General features: G+C 45.8%; 1 protein-coding gene and 1 pseudogene across 1 annotated transcript; both read right to left on the reverse strand.

Annotated features, from left to right (window-relative positions):
* Positions 1-11,823: 11,823 nt before the first annotated feature.
* LOC109750511 (ent-kaurenoic acid oxidase 1-like) lies at positions 11,824-14,980 on the reverse strand. The gene is made up of 5 exons (XM_020309471.3): positions 14,354-14,980; positions 13,219-13,368; positions 12,356-12,889; positions 12,104-12,222; positions 11,824-11,981 (listed from the first exon to the last, which is right to left on the reverse strand). The coding sequence occupies exons 1-5, from the start codon at positions 14,933-14,935 to the stop codon at positions 11,885-11,887; spliced, it is 1,482 nt and encodes a 493-aa protein (XP_020165060.1). The 5' UTR covers positions 14,936-14,980; the 3' UTR covers positions 11,824-11,884.
* A 1,498-nt stretch (positions 14,981-16,478) lies between these two features.
* Positions 16,479-16,612, reverse strand: LOC120970055 (U4 spliceosomal RNA; annotated as a pseudogene).
* Between the last annotated feature and the right edge of the window lie 3,970 nt (positions 16,613-20,582).

The following is a 20,582-nucleotide window of genomic DNA, read 5'->3' on the forward strand; positions in this document are numbered from 1 at the left end:
ACGATGAACCACCGGATACGCTGGTCGCTTGAAGTTTCATGCTTCCACCTATCGTACGATGGATAGGGCCATTTGTTCGGAAGCATGTGACCTGGTCGCAGTGGCAGAGACAGGGGGACCAGCAGGGGCCGTGGCCCCCTGACATCCCTGTTTTAGTCCTAATTTTAAGATGAACAATGTATAATTTAGGAAAAAATACATGTATTACTATAATTTGGCCTCTGTTATCAAAATTTTGAGTCATTTGGCCCCCCCGATCTATAATTCCTGGCTCCGCCACAGCCTGGTCGTATAACATTTTCTTCCCATTTAGGAGCTCATATATGTCTTGTTTACATCATAATTACGTTTCATCTATTTAGGCTCCCTTAGATTAAATGGAGGGCGTGTTCATATAACATCACCTGCTTATGACAAACAGAAAATGATGGCTGACTGTAAACTGAGGTACATAGTGACTAAACGTTATACATGACTGCACAATTTTTTTTTCTTATCTAGGTGCTAGACAATGAGTGAACAAGTTCGCCCAACAATAATAGTTCAAGATTGCCCTTTGACAAAAAGGAAGTAGAAGAAGAGTACAACTACGTCTTGTGCCTATCTGCTAGACATAGCTTTTTTTGCTATCATATATTTGTGACCATGATATATAATCACTTGTGCCGTACTTATAGCCGTTCCTGACAGACACATCCAACAGGGCGATGCTAATCTGTAATCTCTTATGTTTAAGATGGTATATCAATAACAGTAAAATAAGGAAGTATGGTGAAGTGGATCCAACAAGATTCATTCAGATGGAAGCACAAAGTCCTTTAATAGATAATACAAATCTTTCAATGGTTGATTAAGTGTCTTCATCAAAAGTGAAAGATATTTTTGCATCTGACTGATGCGATACAATATGATGTCAATTGTACGACATCAAAAGATCATTCTTATAATACAATCATGTGAGATCAAGTGCAAAAAATAATCATGTGATTTTTCAACAGTTTTGCTAAAGCACATCTAGATGTGCTCTAAGTACTATATTGCACGTCTAAGTTCTATGTCATTGATTTTACGCTAAGATTCGGGTAAGCATTTTCTTTTGTCTTTTTTCTTTTTATTTCTAGTTTGATTGAGTCACTTAGATGTGCAATAATTATGGCACATCTAGATGTGTCATAGACAGACCCATTTTTCAATGCAGTTGGAACCTTGATTCCAGATCCTCTATTCGCAGGAGCTTTTGATCACCACACGCTTGCCTTTCAATGCTGAATGGAAGTTGAAGGCTCTTGAATCGTTTGTGAAGTACAGTGTTAAGATGTAGTCCATGATCATTGGAACTTTGGAAGTGAAAATTGCTATGATGTTGCAGACGATTTCTTTGAATAGACATATAACGAAGAAAGAGTAATCACCAAGAAACGGAGAGCACAAAAATAATCACACTTAATTTTATACTCCCTCCGTATCTACACAAATTTAAGACAATTAATTTGAGATAGAGGTAATATCAATTTGCATTCCGTGGATTCTACACGTGCATTGCACGTGCCTTTTACTAGTATCAATAACGTACCCTAGGATCTTCCACATGATTAGCTAGCTGGTAGACTCTAAAGCCGGCGGCCGTGTCCGGCAGGTTCCTCCTCCGGAACACGTCGGCCCTCCATCTCGTTAGCTTGTCCCAGAGGTGGTCCGGCCAGAACTGGTCCCCATCCTCGACGTGCATCTCCTCAAGCACCATGGCGTTCTCCACAAGGAACTTGGCCAACTGCACCTGAAAACAGTTGACCTCCTTGGACTTAAACTGCAGCGTCACCTTCCGCAGGCTCGTCCTCAGGCAGCCAAACGTGCAGCTGTTGGTGAAAGGGTCCGCGAGGTTCGAGACCGCGCCGAGATCCACGTCATCACGGTGTTCGGCGCACATTGACCCGAGTCTCTTGAACCTTTCCACCGAAAGGGCGAAGGGGCCTCCGGCTTCTCGTTCCTCGGTCTTGCGATTGTAGTGGTAGTCTGACGCCATGTTTAGCCTGAGCCGGAGCTCCGACAACGCCGGGCAGGCGCGGAGAAGCGTGGCCAGTGCCAGCGCCGTGTTGTTGTTCCGATACTTGAAGAGCCCGTGTATCTCGAGGAGCTTGAGGTTTGGGAAGGTCGGGAGGATGGTGGCCTCGCCGGGGTTTTGGTTGCTAGAGTCCTCATCGGGGTCGGAGATGATCGCCTCGATGGCGACGAGGTGCAGCTTGAGGGCCCTAGTGCTGGAGAAGCTCGCCAGCATGGCAGCCACGGGCTCGCACTTATAGAAGCTTCTCTCGCGGAGACAGGTGTCGAGGTTGACTCGTGCCAGCCCCGGCACCGGCGGTGGGAGCCAGAGCTTGACGGGGAACCCCTTGTAGCGGAAGGAGCGCAGGCTTGGCATGTCAAGCTGTATGCCGATGTTGCGGGACTCCTCGAGCTCATCCTCCCGGGAGTCATTGGTCTCGAGCACCAAGGTGGTGACCGTCGGGGACCGGAGGTGCAGGGGCAGGTTGAAAGACTTGGATTCCTCGTAGCGATCCCTCTTGCCGGAACCGGCCAGCTTTGGCGGCTTATTAGTGACGTCCACCAGCGCAAGCATGGTTAGCGCCGGCGCGGCGTCGACCACGGCCTGGAGATACCCCTGCAGGTAAGTGCAGCCGCGCAGCGACAGATCCGTGAGGCACGGGAAAGCGAGGCACGTGGACGGCTCCGTAGACGGCGCCGGCGGCTGGAGGTCGCAGTGGTGGAGCTCCAGCACCCGGAGTGTGGTGGCGGCGCACGGCAGGGAGGACAGTGGCGGGACGTACATGAAGGGGTAGGAATGCTCGGCGGCGATGCGGAGCTCCTCGAGCGCGGCCGCGGCGGGGTCAGCAAGGAGGCCGGGGATCCTGGCGTCGTACGCCGGCTCCGCGTCCTCGTCCATCAAGTAACCCCAGGTGTCGCCGACGAGGTAGGCGCGTTCCACCAGGAAGAGCGTGAGCCTCCTGGGCGGCGTCCGAAGGCGGCTGCCGAGGGCGGCCTCCCCGTGGCGGAAGAAGTCGTCGGAGTGGCGGTAGGCCCTGCTGTCGAGGTTGAGGGCGCTGGTGCGGCGCCACAGCGGGCGCCACCGGCGCGAGAGCGCGGCGCTGGCCGCGGCCTCCTTGGCCGGCGCGAAGGACAGGATGTGCTGCAGGAGATCGTCGGCCAGGGCGGAGAGACGGTCGGCGGCGGCCATGGCGTGAGAGCGAGTAGATGGGGCGATGGATGGTCGTGGCAGGAGTAATTTATGGATCAACCTAGGTTTGTGCGCCGCCGTGGCATGGGCGATCGATCGAACGAGTCGGTTTGTTTCTGTTGAAAACGAATACGCCGCATTGGCGGTTCATCAATTGCGAGTCCCCAGGATTATGGGCGATCGAGTCGGCACGTGCGATAGGTTGTTTGTTCAGCGATTTGGCCCTCAGCTCGACGGCCCACTATGTTTGTTGCTCTTTCAGCCCTTCCACAAATTCTATACACGATTCTCATGAAAAAAAAACAAATTCTATACGCGATTCTTAAAATAAATAAATAAAGCCCTCTATACACTACCGCTCAGGGGGCCGGTGGTGATAGTTGTTTAGCTTGAACAACCAAGTCTTACGAAGTAATACAAGCAACAAAAGCACCTATAACAACAAGATTCAAGACACTATCTTAACATCACCACAGGCTCAAACACACATAACTAAGGACACGGTAGAATGGCCACCTTCTCACCAGCGTCCGCATTCTTTTTGGAGTCAAGCCTGAGCGCGAAGCTAGCGTTATCTAGATCTCATTCATTGTCATGGTGCCGATAGAGCAAACCAGAATCAAAAGCATCTCCGTCAAGACAAATGCCACCGCTGTAAGAGCATGCATTCAGCCAAGATCTGGCCTAAGAAGCACTAGGGGGGCTCCTGGCAATGTGTTCCAAATCTCATAGCACTCTCTTTCCAGGTGAGCTCTCGGATCTCCATTTAGGCCTTGTTCGGTTACACCCCTCCACAAGGGGATTGGAGGGGATTTGGAGAGGTTTTGACTTGTGGGGATTAAATCTACTTCAATCCCTGCCAAACCCCCTTCCAATCCCTCTCAACGGAACACAGTCTTAGGAGAATCCACTGGGAAGGTAACACAGAAGCCTTCATATAAATGATTTGTAACCCAAACCAACAAGAAGAGTAAACAAGGTAACACAGAAGCCTTCATATCAGTCTTGCGAAGAGATTGGAATGGTGCTCGTCAAATCGGATCAAACTATCTAGCACTCCCAACGAGCTAATTTTCACTAGTTTTCCGGCTATTCTTCATACATGCTTGGATTTTTTTTTAGAACGAAGGCTCAAGGGGAGCCCGACTTTGAATTAACAAAGCCATCAACCGGCCAGGATTACACAAGGCCACCAAGCAAGAGCGACCGAAAGATACAAGGGAGCTGACAGAGCAGTTTACAACGCAACGCACACTACTGCACACATTGATATACACATGAGAGATCTGCAAGTAATGTCGAAGCCCGTAGCACATCGGCACCAAGAGGCAGGGAGCAGAGTAGCGTCAAGAATCAGCCAAAGGCCTGCAAGAACTGCGCGCAGCCGATTCATGTGGTTGGGATCACGAAACCTGTCTTCCAACGCCGAAGAGGACCCCAATCCTCTCGCTTAGGCTCGAAGGCGCCGCACCGTCGGGTCGTTGGGCGCTCACCCGAGAGCAAGAGCAGGTGCCGGTCGAAACCCAGAGCAGGCATATCACACCGTCCTCACCACGTCGAAGGCACACCACTGGCTGCACTGGCACCTGCCCGGGGTCACCGAGAGCAGAAGGAAAACCACTGGGAGGATTGTCGAAGAAACAAGATGCAAGGACCCAAGGTCAAAGCTTGGGAAGCCTCTACTTGGACTCGCAGCCGACGAGCACTCTCCTATCTCGGCACCACTCACCCGTAGAACCAGACAAACCCAAGGCGGCGCCTCCAAGGAGGGAACGACGTGCAGGACGCCGCCACCGCCCAACCCGAGACGAGTTTTGGGCTTTCGCCCGGGATCTGGGACGGGGATGGATACGGGAGACCTCCGCGGTGCCTCAAAGGAAGAAAGGCGATGCGCGCACGCGCCCTCACCGCCGTGGTCGGAGATCAGACCAAGGGTTTCCCCCGGACTCGAGATATGCCACCGGCACCCCGCCAGCACCGGAACTGGCAGCAAAAGCTGCAGATCGGACACAGCCGGAGGGGAGGAGTGAGCAGAGGAGGAGGAGGAGCTCGACCTTCAGATCTGGAGCGGAGAGACCGCGCCACGACCACCACCCGCCGGATCCGCGCCGCCCGAGCAGCCGACGACTCCGGCCGTCACATCTCGCGCACGCCGCCTGTCGCAGAGGCTGCGCCGCCTCGCCGTCCGGGGCCGCTGCCCCGGTGTCCAGGGTCCTTCGCGCAGGAATGAAGCGACGAGAGGCCTCGCCGCCACCTTCATCGGCAGCCGCCGGGGCTTGCCAGGCGTCCCTCAGGTGGCGGCGAGGGAAGGGGATGTAGGAAGGGGTGGCGGCGGCGGGGGGAAACCCTAGTTGCCCCCGGGTCGCCCGCTGGGGACCACACGGGAGCCGGGGGGGGGGGGGCAAAAAATTAGTATGTAAACCGTCAACTGTGAGATGAAGTCTCAGAAAAGAACGAAACGAGGCAACCTGTATTGTTATTCAGCTAGGACAAGTTCATCAATGGAGCAGACTAGTCAGTTGGATATGGTTATTTGAAGCAATCAACTGAACTGATATATTGGCTCTCTCTTCAACAAACGGAATGCCTCGTATGTGTATGCTGTTTACAAATGTTACCTGCCGTCCTACAGAACCACCTAGATCTACATGACTACATGCATACATGTTGAAATGCAATTAACACAAGCAAAGTGACACAAATTCTGACTTCTGATGTGCATGTACATGCATATGAAATTTTAGACTTAAACATAACCATTTACGGAATACTCCCTCCGTAAACTAATATAAGAGCGTTTAGAATACTAAAGTAGTGATCTAAACGCTCTTATATTAGTTTACAGATGGAGTATATGCTACCTGCAAAAAACTAAACAATGTCTTGTTGATTGAGTCATTTGCCCCATCTTCATGCGAGCGGATTTGGGGCACGCAACCATGGGGGCACCGATTCCCCCCGCATGCTTTTTATTTTTTGGCTTTCGATTTTCAAACCTTTATATCTTTCGAATGAACAGTCAAATTAATTTATGTTTTCATATTCGTGCTTCTCGTGACGAGGGCTTTCAAATAAGATCCATTTTAAATACGTTTTGACAATTTTTTTAAATAAATGTTAAGTTTCAACTCTTAAAACTTAGTACGGGCGACCGATCAAAACACGATTTGTGTGCCTACAAATGACATAGAAAATGTCTTCAAAATTTATGTATGAAACTTGGTAAGAGCGAGCGAGAAAATCGTAAGTGTCAGAAAAAAAAGTCATAAGTTTCAACGACTGAATTTACTGTGCCCTCGTGCTGCGAATTTCCGCCATCTTCATGAGGAATGAGGAATTAAAAAAACAACTATGACAAAAGAAATTTAGTAAATCTTACTGTGCCCTCTGTTTACTGTGCAGACTTGGTAAAACTTGCTGACTGTAGGTAATAGTTTGGTTATTTCTCAAAAAAAAAAGGTAATAATCTGGTTGATGTGCCAATCTATGCACAAAGCTTTGCCTCAAAAAAAAAAAAAACTATGCACAAAGCTAAGCGTTTAAAAAACGGACTAAAAAAAGGCCCCAGCCATTTTGCGCCGGTCCCTTGCCATTTTGAGCTGGTACCTTTTGTTAGCATCCAAGGTTTTATCACCACACATTTTTGTTCATCGTCCCTGGGGTCCTTATAAACCTGCACTCGATTGAATTGTAGATAGAGCGTGCGTGCATCGGAAAAGCGCTGCAGAGGCCGGTCTGCAGCAGCTCTGAATCCACCTGCCGGACCAGCATAGGGTTGTGTGTCCTCAGTCGTGTTGCATTTTCCACCACCACATGAAAGGCCATATATCACAGTATTTTCCTGATAGGCCCCATGTGGGAGGCACATGCATGGAACCTGGACGAAGCGATTTGGGCTACAGCTGGTGGGCCAACGTTAGGCACAATCGATTTGATGGGGCAACCTTTTTTCTTTGCAAAACTACACACACGACGACGAGCGTGTGTTTGCGTGTAATAGTTGGAAACGCTGTTGAGACGATGGATTAAGGAGAGTTTTTTCACATCCATCGAATTTTACCGACATATCCGCTACCATATCTGTCGGATATCCAATTGATAAAAATCCTTATCCATATCCATATCCAGAGGATTTGTGCAAGTGCATACCATATCCTTAGAAATCGATGCGGAATCGGAATGAAAATTATTCTTACCATTTACTTCCTCTGTAAACTAATATAAGACTTGTTAAGTCGCTAAAGAAGTACATCTCTAATGGGGCCTACTCTAATTTTGATAATTAGCACATTGGAAACTTGAGATGCACCTGTCATATCTGATGAACAACAGTTTCATCCATTTCAAAAAGAGTCATGTGCGTTAGTTTGTTTGCTCGAAATGCAGCAGCTAATTCCACACTAATTCGAGAATTTTGCAATAAAACGAAGGAAAATGCACTGGCGGTACAGGTCACAGCATTACTCATGGCCGGACGTGAAGACGAATATAAAATTCATAATTTTTGGCGTTAAATTCAGGTCGTATTAAATCTGGGCGAGTAGAGTCTGAGCAACAACGTACGGTCACACTATTCACATACCTGTATATAGGCCGGTATACATCGAAAAGGCCTGACAGGAGTCAATCGCAAAGCCCATTCCCACGAAGGGGATAACGAGCTGCCTGGTGCTCGGCCATTGCAACGCCGCTCTCATGCGTGCGTGATCTTTGCTCGGCAACGGTTGATGGCATCCAAATTGTTTCTCCTCAAACCAGATGGTCGGCTATCTGCAGAAGGGGCGGTTACAGTGGTGGCGCTAGGATGAAAACCTCCTGACACTTGGGGATGACGAGCGGAAGGTTGCCAGCATTGAGAGATCTCGAGAACACCTTGGCCCTTAGGAATTAAAGAAAACTCGGAAAACCGATTCCCAAGAAAACCGATAATACTCTTAGGCAGACCATCAGGACCGCAAGTTTAATTTCATCCAAAGAAAAGTGTTGTGATAGCTTACTTCTATCGTAACAAGAAAGCACATTTGGCAAGGTAATAGGTAAAGAAATGGGGAGTGAATTAACTTGGACCAAGGAGTTCTTTACAGAACTTGGTGGTCTGAGCTCAGATGGACTCGAAATCAAGTCCGTTGTTTTTGGTTTTGGGATCTTGGAAAAGCGCCTGGTAAGGGTTGTGCAAATGTGAGGTGCTGCTGGAATGTGATATTGCACCGTGCTTTACGGTAAGGACACATAGGCCCTGTTTGAATCCATGGGTTAGAGTTAGTTTGGGTTAGTTTGGATTCAACTAACCCAAAAAGATCTAAACGGGAGGGTTAGTTTGGGTTAGATGCATCTAACCCATCAAAAAAACTAACCCATCCAAGAGGTGCTTATTTGGGTTAGTTCTTTTCGGGACCACTAAAAACACTTTTTTTCTCTCGCTCTCCGCGCAGCAGATCCCTCCTCACTTCCTCGAAGCTTCTCGTCCTCTTCCGCCCTCCCTCTCGCACCGCCCGTGAAGGCGTCTCGCCGTATCCGCGCTCCATCTAACCCTTCCATCCAAACACCTCTTTAGTTAGAGTTAGTTCAGTGTTAGTTCAGGGTTAGAATCTAACTCTAATCTCTAACTGAGTTAAAGTATCCAAACAGGTAGTCGTTTTAGAGTATCGCTCGATTGCTCCTTTTGGCATAGGTTATGGGCGGTTGGCTCTGAAAATGGTTGTGCAAGTGGTCGTGGAACAAAATGTTAGAACATGACGTATGTTCGCATGGGAGCCGTGGTTCAGAATATGACGAGCTGCAAGGAGTGGAACCATGTCGATAGCGTGTGTGGGTCTATTTGGTATTAGACAAGAGGCCGCTTTCATGTTCTTCGTAGTGGGGTAGGAACGACCGAGGAGAGCGACGGCGGAGGATGGATCTATGATGCGGTTATTTTGTGCCTATAATGGTGGATCTATGAACAGGTTCCCTTTGAGGGCGTTGACAGCCGACAACCTGGAGCGGCCATATCCGGCCGCGTTGGTGGTTGTGATGCAGTGGTGGGGGAGTGACCGGAGTTGGAAACTCGAATTCTTCGTGCGCCATGGCGGTACACCCAGGGATCCGTGGTGCAGAATTTTGAGTGGCGGAGGGGGATTTTCCTGAGGCCGACATCAGAGTAAGTGTAAGTGCAATTAGAACTATGGAAGAAAGGGGCTGAATTTTCCGTGCAAATATGCATGAGCTATGGATAAATATGAATGAGTGCATCGATCTCGACAAGTTTCGATGGCTTGGATGGCTCTGAGCTCTGGATCAGAAAGGAATTTTCGCATAATCAAGATGATTTTTGTCACCTTGATTTAGACTCTCATCTTGAACAAGTCTAAAAATCTTATTTTGCTATTTCTACCATAGGCTTTAGTCATGAAGTATCTACTCCCTCTGTTCCATAATGCAGTGCGTATAATTTTTTTGAAAAGTCAGAGTTTGCAAATTTTGAGCAAGTTTATAGAGAAAACTATTTATTTCAACAATACTAAATATATAAAATATGGAACTACATCATTTGATAAATCTAAGGACATATGTTTGGCATTCTAGATGTAAATATTTTTCTCTACAAACTTGGTCAAACTTTATGAGCTTTGACTTTTCAAAAAATCAATATGCACTACATTATGGAACGGAGGGAGTACATTTATGTCACCCCCTTTATTCTCTCTATCTTTCTCTTGATCACTGATACCATTTAATATCCTCTTATCTAAAGATCTTACTCAATTGTTGTTGTAAGGAGATTCTTAAAGCACAATAAGAGGTTGATAACTCACAAGTATTATTGACTTTATCAATCAACTCCAGCTGGTCAGTAATAGCATTTCTATTTCTTCTATATCGCCTTTGATATTTAAATTTTACCATTTCAAACATCTCCAAAGCTTTCTACTCCTCTCTTGGCAGTTATCTAAGTTGCCAACACCTCTATAATAATTGAAACAACTTTATGTACTAGAGCAGGTAAATCTTCTCAAGTAAACCAGCATAAAAATTGACTAGAAACACTGTCTTATCTTGTACACGAGCAACACCATAAACATTGACCAGATTCCACTTTAAACCTAGTATTCTTGTCCACAATAATCATTCTAGTTATATACTCCCTCCGTCTCATAATATAAGACATTTTTTGAGCGAATCTAGCTTGCAAAAGCGTCTTATATTGTGGGACAAAGGAAGTATTTACTATTACAAGAATAATCCACCTCAAACAAGTCTTTCCTAACGCTCATCAATAAACCACCACAAGCCCCAACCGACGGCTCCCACGGCCAAATGGAATTTAAAACCAAGATTAGTTAATCTCATGAAAGATAAATTAATGAAAGCACAAATGAACCTCGTTAACCCTTTGAAAATGTAAGTGAAACCCAACTGCAAAGACATGAAAATCCGATGAAACCCCAAGTAAATTATGAATATCTATCTGAAAATAAGATTTAACCAGGGTGGTAATTAAACTGAACCCAACTGTCGCGAGGTATATGGCCTCGGGGTTTGTTTTTTGCGTTTTTTTTCTGGGTGATGGTGTTCGGATGCTGGATTTTGCTCTATTAATAATATATGGCTGCATGCATCGTCCTGATGCAGCGGTCGGGGGTTATCCTCCTTTTCAAAAAAAAAAAAAAAAACTGAACCCAACTGAAGCTTCACTGAAATGCAGGACTGGATAGCACCCGGGTCTAATCCATAGTAGTAGGAGTATGCGCATAAAATAATACTTTGCCCACCCTGCACAAATGGTTCACATTTATCACCAAAAGATACCAAAATCAGTGATGTCGAGGTAAGGAGAGAGCGAGTAGTCAGTCAGTATTACTCCCTCCGTTCCTAAATATAAATCTTTTTATAGATTTGAATATGAACTATATACGGATGAATATAAACGTACTTTAGAGTGTAGATTCAGTCATTTTACTTCGTATGTAGTTCATATTACAATCTTCAAAAAGACTTATATTTAGGAACGGAGGGAGTACATGTGAAAGGAGGTTCTCATGGAATTGTGGATCCGGTATGGTCTAGACCATGACTTTCTTCGAGGTATTCGCACTTGCTTCTTATTTATATCTGCAGCCAGTGTACATAGCATCTGCCCGCCTGGGAGTAATTCTGAGCATTCAACATGCCAACTCTTCACCCGCAAAAAAAAAAAAAAAAAACCATGCCAACTCTTGTGAATACATCACGGCACTTCAACATATAGCTTAGAGACTCATCGCGGCAACATCTGTGGGCAGGAATGATGTGCTTCCAACTATGAAACACATAACTTTTTCCATAGTGTGCTTACTATAGATTATGGTTGTCATTTCTCCTCATGATCCTAATATTGTACCCCCAAACGTTGATATGGATTGGTACTTACCGAAGATGGTTGAGTGCATCGATAGATGCATAGGCCAGTGAATATCCGCATGCATGAATTTGGAAAAAACCGAATACCATCCTTTCCAAAAAAAATCTAATATAAGCAGGAATTTCTTTAAGAAGAAAATAGATAATGCAGACATGAGAAAGTCAAACAACAACGTCGCATTTGAAGAGACAAGCTAGGTGCAGATCTGATATGGTCATACATTATTGCCAAAATTAACATGCACGGATGCACTAAGGTAGACTAGAATGATCGTGATATTAGGTGCTAAGTCTACGGAAGGCCATGGATGTACCATCCGCTGGCCTTGGGTGTGGAAGGTAATTGATTTCTACATCAGGATTGAGCAACTCCCATCTGAAACAAATTAACACAAAAAGAATCAATAAACAAGTTAACACAAACAGAATCAATCATTGTACACTAACTTATAGCTACGTAATTCCTTTAGTTGAAAAAAAAACCCAGTGTCTACTCACTCATAGCCGATGGAGAGATGATGTAGGATGATGGTGATCTGCATCCTGGCAAGCATGTTGCCTGGGCAGATCCTGCTGCCACCTCCGAACACCTGGTATGTTCCTGGCTTTGCTGGTTCCTAGTGAGCAGTATTTTTGGTGGTTAAGTGAGCTCAGGTAAGGAAAGAAGGTGAAGCACACCAATAGTTGGTGGAAAGTGTGCATGATGATAAACTTGAGTTCCAAGAAACGTGAACTAGCTTGTAAACTTACCTCCCATCTGTCGGGATTGAAGGTAAGGGGGTCCTGGTAGTAATTGGGGTCGGTGTGCAATGACCTCAACCACACCAGCACCGGCCACCCCTTCGGTATGGTGTAGCCGTGGTACTCCACATCCATGTTCGCCACGCGAAAGACCATTGTGGAGATGTTGGCCATTCGGATTGTCTCCTCGACCACCTTCGTCGTGTACTTCATCTTTGGGATGTCGTCGTAGGTGATCATCAAACTCGCCAATGTCGAACCACTTTTGCTTTTGTTCATTTCTACATTCTCCTCTCGAAGCTTGGCAAGGACAATGGGGGATTTTGCAAGGTGGTAAGTAGCCCATATGATGGCAGTGGTAGTGGACTCATAGCCGGCGATAACGAGGGAGACGATGTTATCCACCACCTCGTTGTCGCTCAGCTTCTTCCCCTGCTCATCCTCCATCTGCATTAGTCCACTCATCAAATCATCACACCCCGTGTCCACCTTCTTCCTTGCCTCCAACACCTCCCGGAAGACCGCATTCAACTTTCGACGACACTGCATGCCATAAAATTCCTCTACAATTATTCTCGATTTCTCTATAATAGCGATATGGTTACGAAATCAGATTTGATATTTCTTATAGGAATGAGAGCATGCACATAAAAGGGGAAAAAAGCACAAAGATCGTGCGGAACTTTAGTTGCAGAAATGCTCATGTATCGCTCTCATAGTAATTACACACAATTTTGAAAATATGAAGTAGCCAGCCTTCATTGGATAAAGAATGAACAACAATGATCTTTAATTTAGAAACAAATTCTTTCTGTTGTTGGACTGGGAGATATACACCTCAAAAACTCGTAAAAAGGGAGATAACAAAATACCTTTCGACCGGCGCGAGATGTCGTCCCCGGTAAATCTAATGGGAATGCCTTCAGGCCATCAAGCAATCCGCCAAACCATTGGTCGATCTTGTCTGTCATAGGCGAGGGTTCCATGCTCACGAACATCTTGCAGATGTTAGCAAACGTCACCTACATTGATTAATTGTGGTTAGGTTTAACATTATTGTGGTGGATCATGGTACTACCTCCATTCCGGTTTATAAGGCTTGCGCGTATCTCTAGATCTATAATTTGACCAACATAATATGAGTTGTATAGCCTAAAAATTACACAAGCAAATGATTTGAAGTTTCTAATAATATATTTTTGTGTTATACAACTTCTATTACGCTGGTCTATTTTTTAACCTAGAGATACGCGTAAGCGTCATAAATCGGAAAGGAGGCAGTAATACTGTTTGCCAAAATAGTTTTTATCTTTCTATTAGTACTACTCCCTCCGTCCGGAATTACTTGTCATGGAATAGATAAAAAGAGATGTATCTAGAACCAAAATACATCTAAATACATTCATTTCTCCGACAATTATTTCTGGACGGAGGGGGTAATTTTTTTATAACACTATTATAAACTAGACACATCACAATACAGTTCAGCCAATGCAAACCAAGCCAAAATGAACTGAAGGACGAAATACACTCGGAATAAGTTGCACTTGTACAAAAAAGTGCAATTGCAACCAATAAAAACAATAAAAAATACTCCTACTAAAAAGCAAATGAAAAAAAAGACTGAACTTTGTGGAACTGACTTAAAGATTCCGTGGCTGAAGTGACTTAAAAAATTCAGGCAGGTTGTCCTTGATTTACCAGTTAAGAGCATGGTTAATAGTATAGTCAACAACCGTTGATATGAAGTTGTCATATCACATATAGTCAAGCTAATAGTCAACATGTATAATATCTAATTGCTAAATAGTACTACTTTATTAATGCATGACCCACCATACACTGATGTTTCTTGGAATCCATGTTGCAGCCAACTGTTAATCTACATGCTGCTTTCTTTCTCTCTCCTCTTTTCTCTCATCTAAACACATATGTAATTGTTTAATCCTTATTGCCAGCTGATTGTACTTTATTATACTTGTTCTAAGTACTCTGTGACGGGAGTACCTTTTTGATCTCAGTGGCGGCGACAATGGTACCCTTATCTGCCCACGTTTGCAGCGCCGCCATGATGCGCGGCTGCACAACGGTGGCGATGGTGCGGAGCGAACTGGGCTTGTTGATAGCGGCGAGGATGAACCCGCGTAGCCTGGCATGGCTGGCGCCCTCCACGTTCCCCACGGACGTTATGCCGACGAGCTCCGGCACCGGCCACCGGATGCCGAAGCTGTCGGCAGACTGGAGCACGAACTTGTTGGCGGCCGGGGAGCAGGCGATGATGCTGGGGGAGCCGAACAGGTGCGTCCTGTACAGTCCCACCCCGTCGCCGTACGCGCTCTTCTTGGCGCCGATGAAGTCGTCCGGGCGGCGGACCAGCTTGAAGTACCAGAGCAGCGAGAGCGTCTCGCCGAGGAAGGGGAGGCCCATGTGTCCCGGCGGGAGGCGCTGCCGGCTGCCCTTGCTGCCACGGCCGCGGTATTTGAGAGCGAAGGCGGCGCAGTGCCATGCGTCGGTGAAGTGCCAGGCGGCGAGGCAGAGCAGTGGGACGGCGCCGAACAGGAGACCCGGCCACCATGCCCACGCACCCATTTCTACCGTCTCTCCTAGCTACTCGAACTCGACCGATATGTCTTCTCTCCTGGAACTGGAGTCACTCTGGAGATGAACAATAGATGATCGATCGAGTAGCCGAAGCTGGTCTATATATATATGATGAGCGAGCATCGGTGTAGATTCCGAGTGGCTGATCCGTTGCTATGCGGAGGCAGATGGGAACAAAATTTAGCTCGTAGCTTCAGAAATTACTCACGAATTGAATGTCAGGTTAGTTAATTAGTTTGCTGAGCAAGTGGTGGTTAGTTAATAATATGTGTTGGCATATGCAGCAGCCTGCAAAATGTATATACTAATATGATCATGTGCGTTGATGCTTACACAAGTGATATGTCTATATATACGTGACTCCGAGTTAGTCATTGAGTACTGTTTGGTGGCACTATATGTCTATCTCCATTAATTATGGACTCGCTGCTAAGTTCCAACTCCGTGTGAATGATTAATTAGTCGGGGGCATTTTTGATTGAAACACAACTTCATGACGGGGGCGAAACTCTTATTTTGTTCTTTATCGGTTAGGCTCGGCAGTGACGTACTTGTGTCATTTTTGTTGAAGGTGTTGTCTACTTCTTCTTTTTAAGAAAGGCATTGTCTACGTGTTGTGCTGGTCTTCATTGGCTTGTCTCGCAAACATGATGAAATTCGTGTCTACGTCGTCTACATCAAACGTGATGATGATGCAGGGACGTTTATCTCTTCTTGAAGACGTTCCGGAACAATAGTTCTTGGGGCGAATTTGACATCTTGTAATGGTTCAATCATGGTACATTTGTTTTGTACTGCACTTAATAATTAATACGAATAGTGTGCATCGCACTGATGCAGAGGTCGGGGTATCAACCTTTTTTTAAAAAGAAGTTAGGGACATCTGATAAGTATGTTGACACAATTGTTAGCTACAGCCACCGCTCAAAAAAAAGCTACAGCCTACGTGTCACCTCATGGACTGTTTTCAGTCTGATCTATTTGTGTTGGCCGTGCTCACGATCATATACATCATCAAGCAAGCCTGGCCGTGAGGCAGATGTTTGCGGCAGCTAAAAGATTCAAGCTTTCTTTTGGTATCTTTTATTGAAAGGTTGATTTTAGAAAAATGCAAACTGCTAAAAAGATATGGAAACCTATGTGGCAGGTTTTAACCGAGTTCACTGCCATCTAAGTTTAGGCCAAGAATTTGAATGTTGAAGGTTTACATATTGAGTGATGAAGGAATGAAATCATGGCTTTAACCTGTAGGTTTGGGTTCTCTAAGGAAAGAGATAATCCTTTATAAACAAAGCCTATTTTATCAGGTCCAAGCAGCCTGACATGTGTGACATGAACAAACACCAATCATAAGTTGTAGAAATTCGTAAGGTAAAAGAAATTCACACTATTGTTTTGCATGTACTCCCTCCGTCCCATAATGTAAGATGTTTTTGCAAGCTAACTTAGCTTGCAAAAACGTCTTGCATTATAGAACGGAGTAGTAGATTACAAAATTTGATTATGAAATGTAGGGCTTTACTCTCTCCTAAGCGAGGGAGCCCTGTTAGAAATTCTCAACGACTCACGAGGGACAAAGAGGGGGTTTGGAAATAGTTTTCAACCAGCAATTGACGTGCCTTGGTATAACTTCACTAGTTGTGTCATTGCCCCAAGCGCAAAGATGCCTTCTACCCTACGTCCTTGCCTCCATCTTATACCCAACTTCCTTCATGCCATCCAACTTTTCTGATTAGACTAATCCACGAGTAAATAGTAAGCATGACAAATATTGTATACATCTCATATCGATACCTAAACATGTGAGCACATACAGTACATAGGACGGAAACATCTATGAACATCATATATACGACCAGCACATGAACGAGCAAGTAGGGCATGAACGAGTCATACTCTCCGGTTGGCCAGGCCAATGTGGCAGCGGCAGCGGCAGCCTCGGCATCGGCCAAGGCTTTCTTCTTGGCGGCTTCGTCGTCAGCCATGGGGTCGATGTAGGGGAAGTACTGGAAGCAGAGGCGAACGGAGATGGGGACGGATCGGGAGCAGTCGCATCGAGACGCTCCCCCAAAACCTTATTTCCGTTCTCTCGGGCAGGATCTTGAACGACAGAGTTCCGGAGACACCTGCTCTCCCAACCAACCGTGCACGCGGTCGTCGGGATGGGATCATCGGAAGCAGCACAGAGAGAGGAACAGTAGATGACGGCTAGGGTTGTGCAAGAGAGAGTGAGTGAACTGAGTTAGGATTCACTCCACTGGCCCGCGCCTCCTTATATAGGCCGTCATGTAGATGGGCCTGGGCTCAGGCCCAAGATCGAGTCCGCGAACAACCCATGGTCCAACATCTCGGATAGTGGCACTTTCGTAAGCGACTCATTAATTAATCCACAATTAATTAACCATCGAGGCGAAGCAAGGCGTGGCAAGGTGAGGCGGGCGGAGGACGAGGAGGAGCGTGCGTGTACAACTCCTATTCCCAAGCTTCCAATGGCATGTGATAGAGTAGCCCTTATAAAGAGGTCTCACTTTTCTTGCGGTACTAAACTTCCCACCACTTGTCGTGCACCTAAATGGGCCATAGAGATTAACCAGGGATTATTGTCTTATGTGGGCCTAAGCCCATCCATAATCAAACAATCCCCCACCAGATCTCGAGGCACATAAATTTGTCAACTGTTCCAAACACTGTTTGACATATTAGAATTTTCAGTGGAGACTGTTAAGTTGAACTTCCACCTAGAGCAACAAGATTAGACTTCTTCACAATTAAACAATGGACTATGCCTTGAATTGTCAGTTTGGTGTGCAGAAGTTTCGCCTATTGTCTGCTGATACGTGACTGCCGAAGGCTAAACCCCACGGGTGGGGCTTATTAGTCATACTCCTTACCTTCTCACGAGCTTCCTAGAGATTACCCAATCTCATAGACTATGACCTGCAGTCGGGCTCACATAGGTGTGTTCCTCCAAAGAATGCTCTGTAGATTAGCATCTTGCTTACATAAGCTTTGGAACACATTAAGACAAAACTCAGCCTGCCTTACAAAATATGAGAGTATTATTGCATCTCCAACGGAGTGGGTTAATTAAGGATACTCTCATCAGTAGACCGCTTGATTGTTTTCCCAGGTCCTAATTCACGGGATCTCCGAACACATATGTTGGGTTACCCCCATGGAAACTTACGTGGCTCTCATACCCATCTCCCTCGTTGCATTTTCTATCACAATCTATGATAGCCCTTTCGTAAAAGGGTCTGCCAGATTCTTAGTTGTTTGGATGTAATCCAATGCTATCATTCTGGAGTTTCTTGATTTTCTGACAGATTTTAATCTTCTTCTTATGTGCTTTGTGGATTTCATGTTGTCCTTTGAACTCTTAGCCTTGGCAATCACAATTTGATTGTCACAATTCATGAGGACAGCCGGGACTGGTTTATCAACCACTGGCAAATCCATCAAAAGCTCTCGAAGCCATTCCGCTTCGACGCATGATGTGCCTAATGCTGCGAGTTCTGCTTCCACAGTCGATCTCGTTAAGATCGCCTGCTTGCAAGACTTTTAGGAAACAGCAGCACCACCAAGTGTGAATACATATCCACTTGTGGCTTTCATCTCATCAGCATCAGATATACAATTCGAATCCCTATACCCCTCAAGTACTGTCGGGTATCCAGAATAGTGAATTCCATAGTTCATAGTGCCTTTGCAAATAATGCATGACTCGTTCAACGGAATGCCAATGCACATCTCCCAGATTGGAAACAAACCGGCTCAGTTTGCACATAGCAAATGAGATGTCAGGACGAGTAGCACAATCTAGGTACATGAGTGAACCAACCACTTGAGAATATCTCAATTGATCTATAGTCGTGCCTTTGAACTTTCGAATCCGCACGCTAGGATCATATGGTGTTCTAGAAGGTTTGCAGTCCGAATATCCAAAATGGCTCAAAATCTTCTCAACATAGTGGGATTGCAAAAGTGTAATTCCACCCTCAATATTTCTCAGTAGCTTGATGTTCAAGATAACATCAGCCACGCCCAGGTCTTTCATCTCAAAGTTATGAGATAGAAAAGACTTGACATCCTCAATGAATTTGAGGTGGGTCCCAAATATCAGTATGTCATCGACATACAAACAGAGTATAACTCCTTCGGCCCCACCATAGCGATAGTATACACATTTGTCAGCTTCGTTAACAACAAAGCCAGCGGATGTGAAAGTTCTATTAAACTTCTCATGCCATTGCTTAGGCGCTTGTTTCAGGCCATACAAAGATTTCACTAGCTTGCACACCTTTCTTTCCTAACCATTTACTACAAAGCCATCTGGCTGTTGCATGTAAATTTCCTCGTCTAGCTCTCCTTTTAAGGAAAGTGGTCTTAACGTCCATCTGATGAACGAGAAGACCATGCGAGGCAGCCAGCGCGAGTAACACTCGAAAGGCTGCAGTCTAGCCACAAGTGAGTAAGTATCGAAGAAATCATCTTCTTATTTTTGGGTATAACCATTGGCCACAAGCCTAGCCTTGTACTTCTCAACAGTACCATCGGGCCTAAGCTTCCTCTTGAACACCCACTTACATCCCAATGGTTGGCAACCATAAGGACGATCAGTGATCTCCCATGTCCCATTAGCCAATATGGAATCCATCTCACTACGGGCCGCATCCTTCCAGTAGTCAGCATCCGGAGATGCATAAGCTTCTGAAATGGAACTGGCACTACTGTAGGATGGTCCAAACGCGACACTACGATCAGAGACCCTTCGACGAAACTGTGTGCGATGCCATAATCGCAAACGGTGGTGTAAAAACCCGTCAAAAAAGGTGCAAAACGTTTGCGATGACGGATGCATCAAACACGGTTCAGAATTTAGTTGCGTGTGCGATGCAGGGCATACGGTTTAGCTTAATTAATGGTTTGGGATGAGGGGGAATAAAATAAACGGGCAGCCAGATGAAGGCGTGTGCGATATACAGCATACGGTTCACTGGATGAACTGTGTGTGATTAGGCAACACAATGGAAACGGTTCAACTGAACAAGATGTGTGCGATATGCGGCAAACAGGTCCGTAATAAAAAATATGTGCGAAGACCAATAATAACACAGACGATTGTTGCTAATAAGCCATGTGAATTGCTCTGTCTACAGTAGAATAACATGTATATATATATATATAGAAATAAACATCCAATTACATAAGTGACCATACAGATCATTCGCACACACCTCAATAAACAATTGCATGCATTCTAAAATAGGAGAAACGATCGTCTAGTCATCTACTTCTTGTGACGCTCCCGCCACTGCTATGTGGCTCGATCCCTCGTCTGGGTCAGGAAGAAGACAGTTCCTCATGTCAACGATCCGCCTGTACATCTCGTAGCTTGTGTACACGTCCATGGCCGCGTACTTGACATGTTGTTCATCCAGTCTCTCATGCCACACACTATGCCAGGCGTTCTTGTCCTTATTGCTCTCTTCCTTCATCTTCGCGTAGTAGGTTCGATGATGATCGAGGCGAGGTCAACCAGGGAGTTCAGTTTGTTTTTGTCGCTGCCCCAGACCTTGTAGTGGTGCTGGATGTTGACAAGATTCAGGCATTTCAAGTCCAAAACCTTGAGCGA

Source organism: Aegilops tauschii, chromosome 7, assembly GCF_002575655.3.
Source record: "Aegilops tauschii subsp. strangulata cultivar AL8/78 chromosome 7, Aet v6.0, whole genome shotgun sequence".
NCBI classification, from domain to species: domain Eukaryota; kingdom Viridiplantae; phylum Streptophyta; class Magnoliopsida; order Poales; family Poaceae; genus Aegilops; species Aegilops tauschii.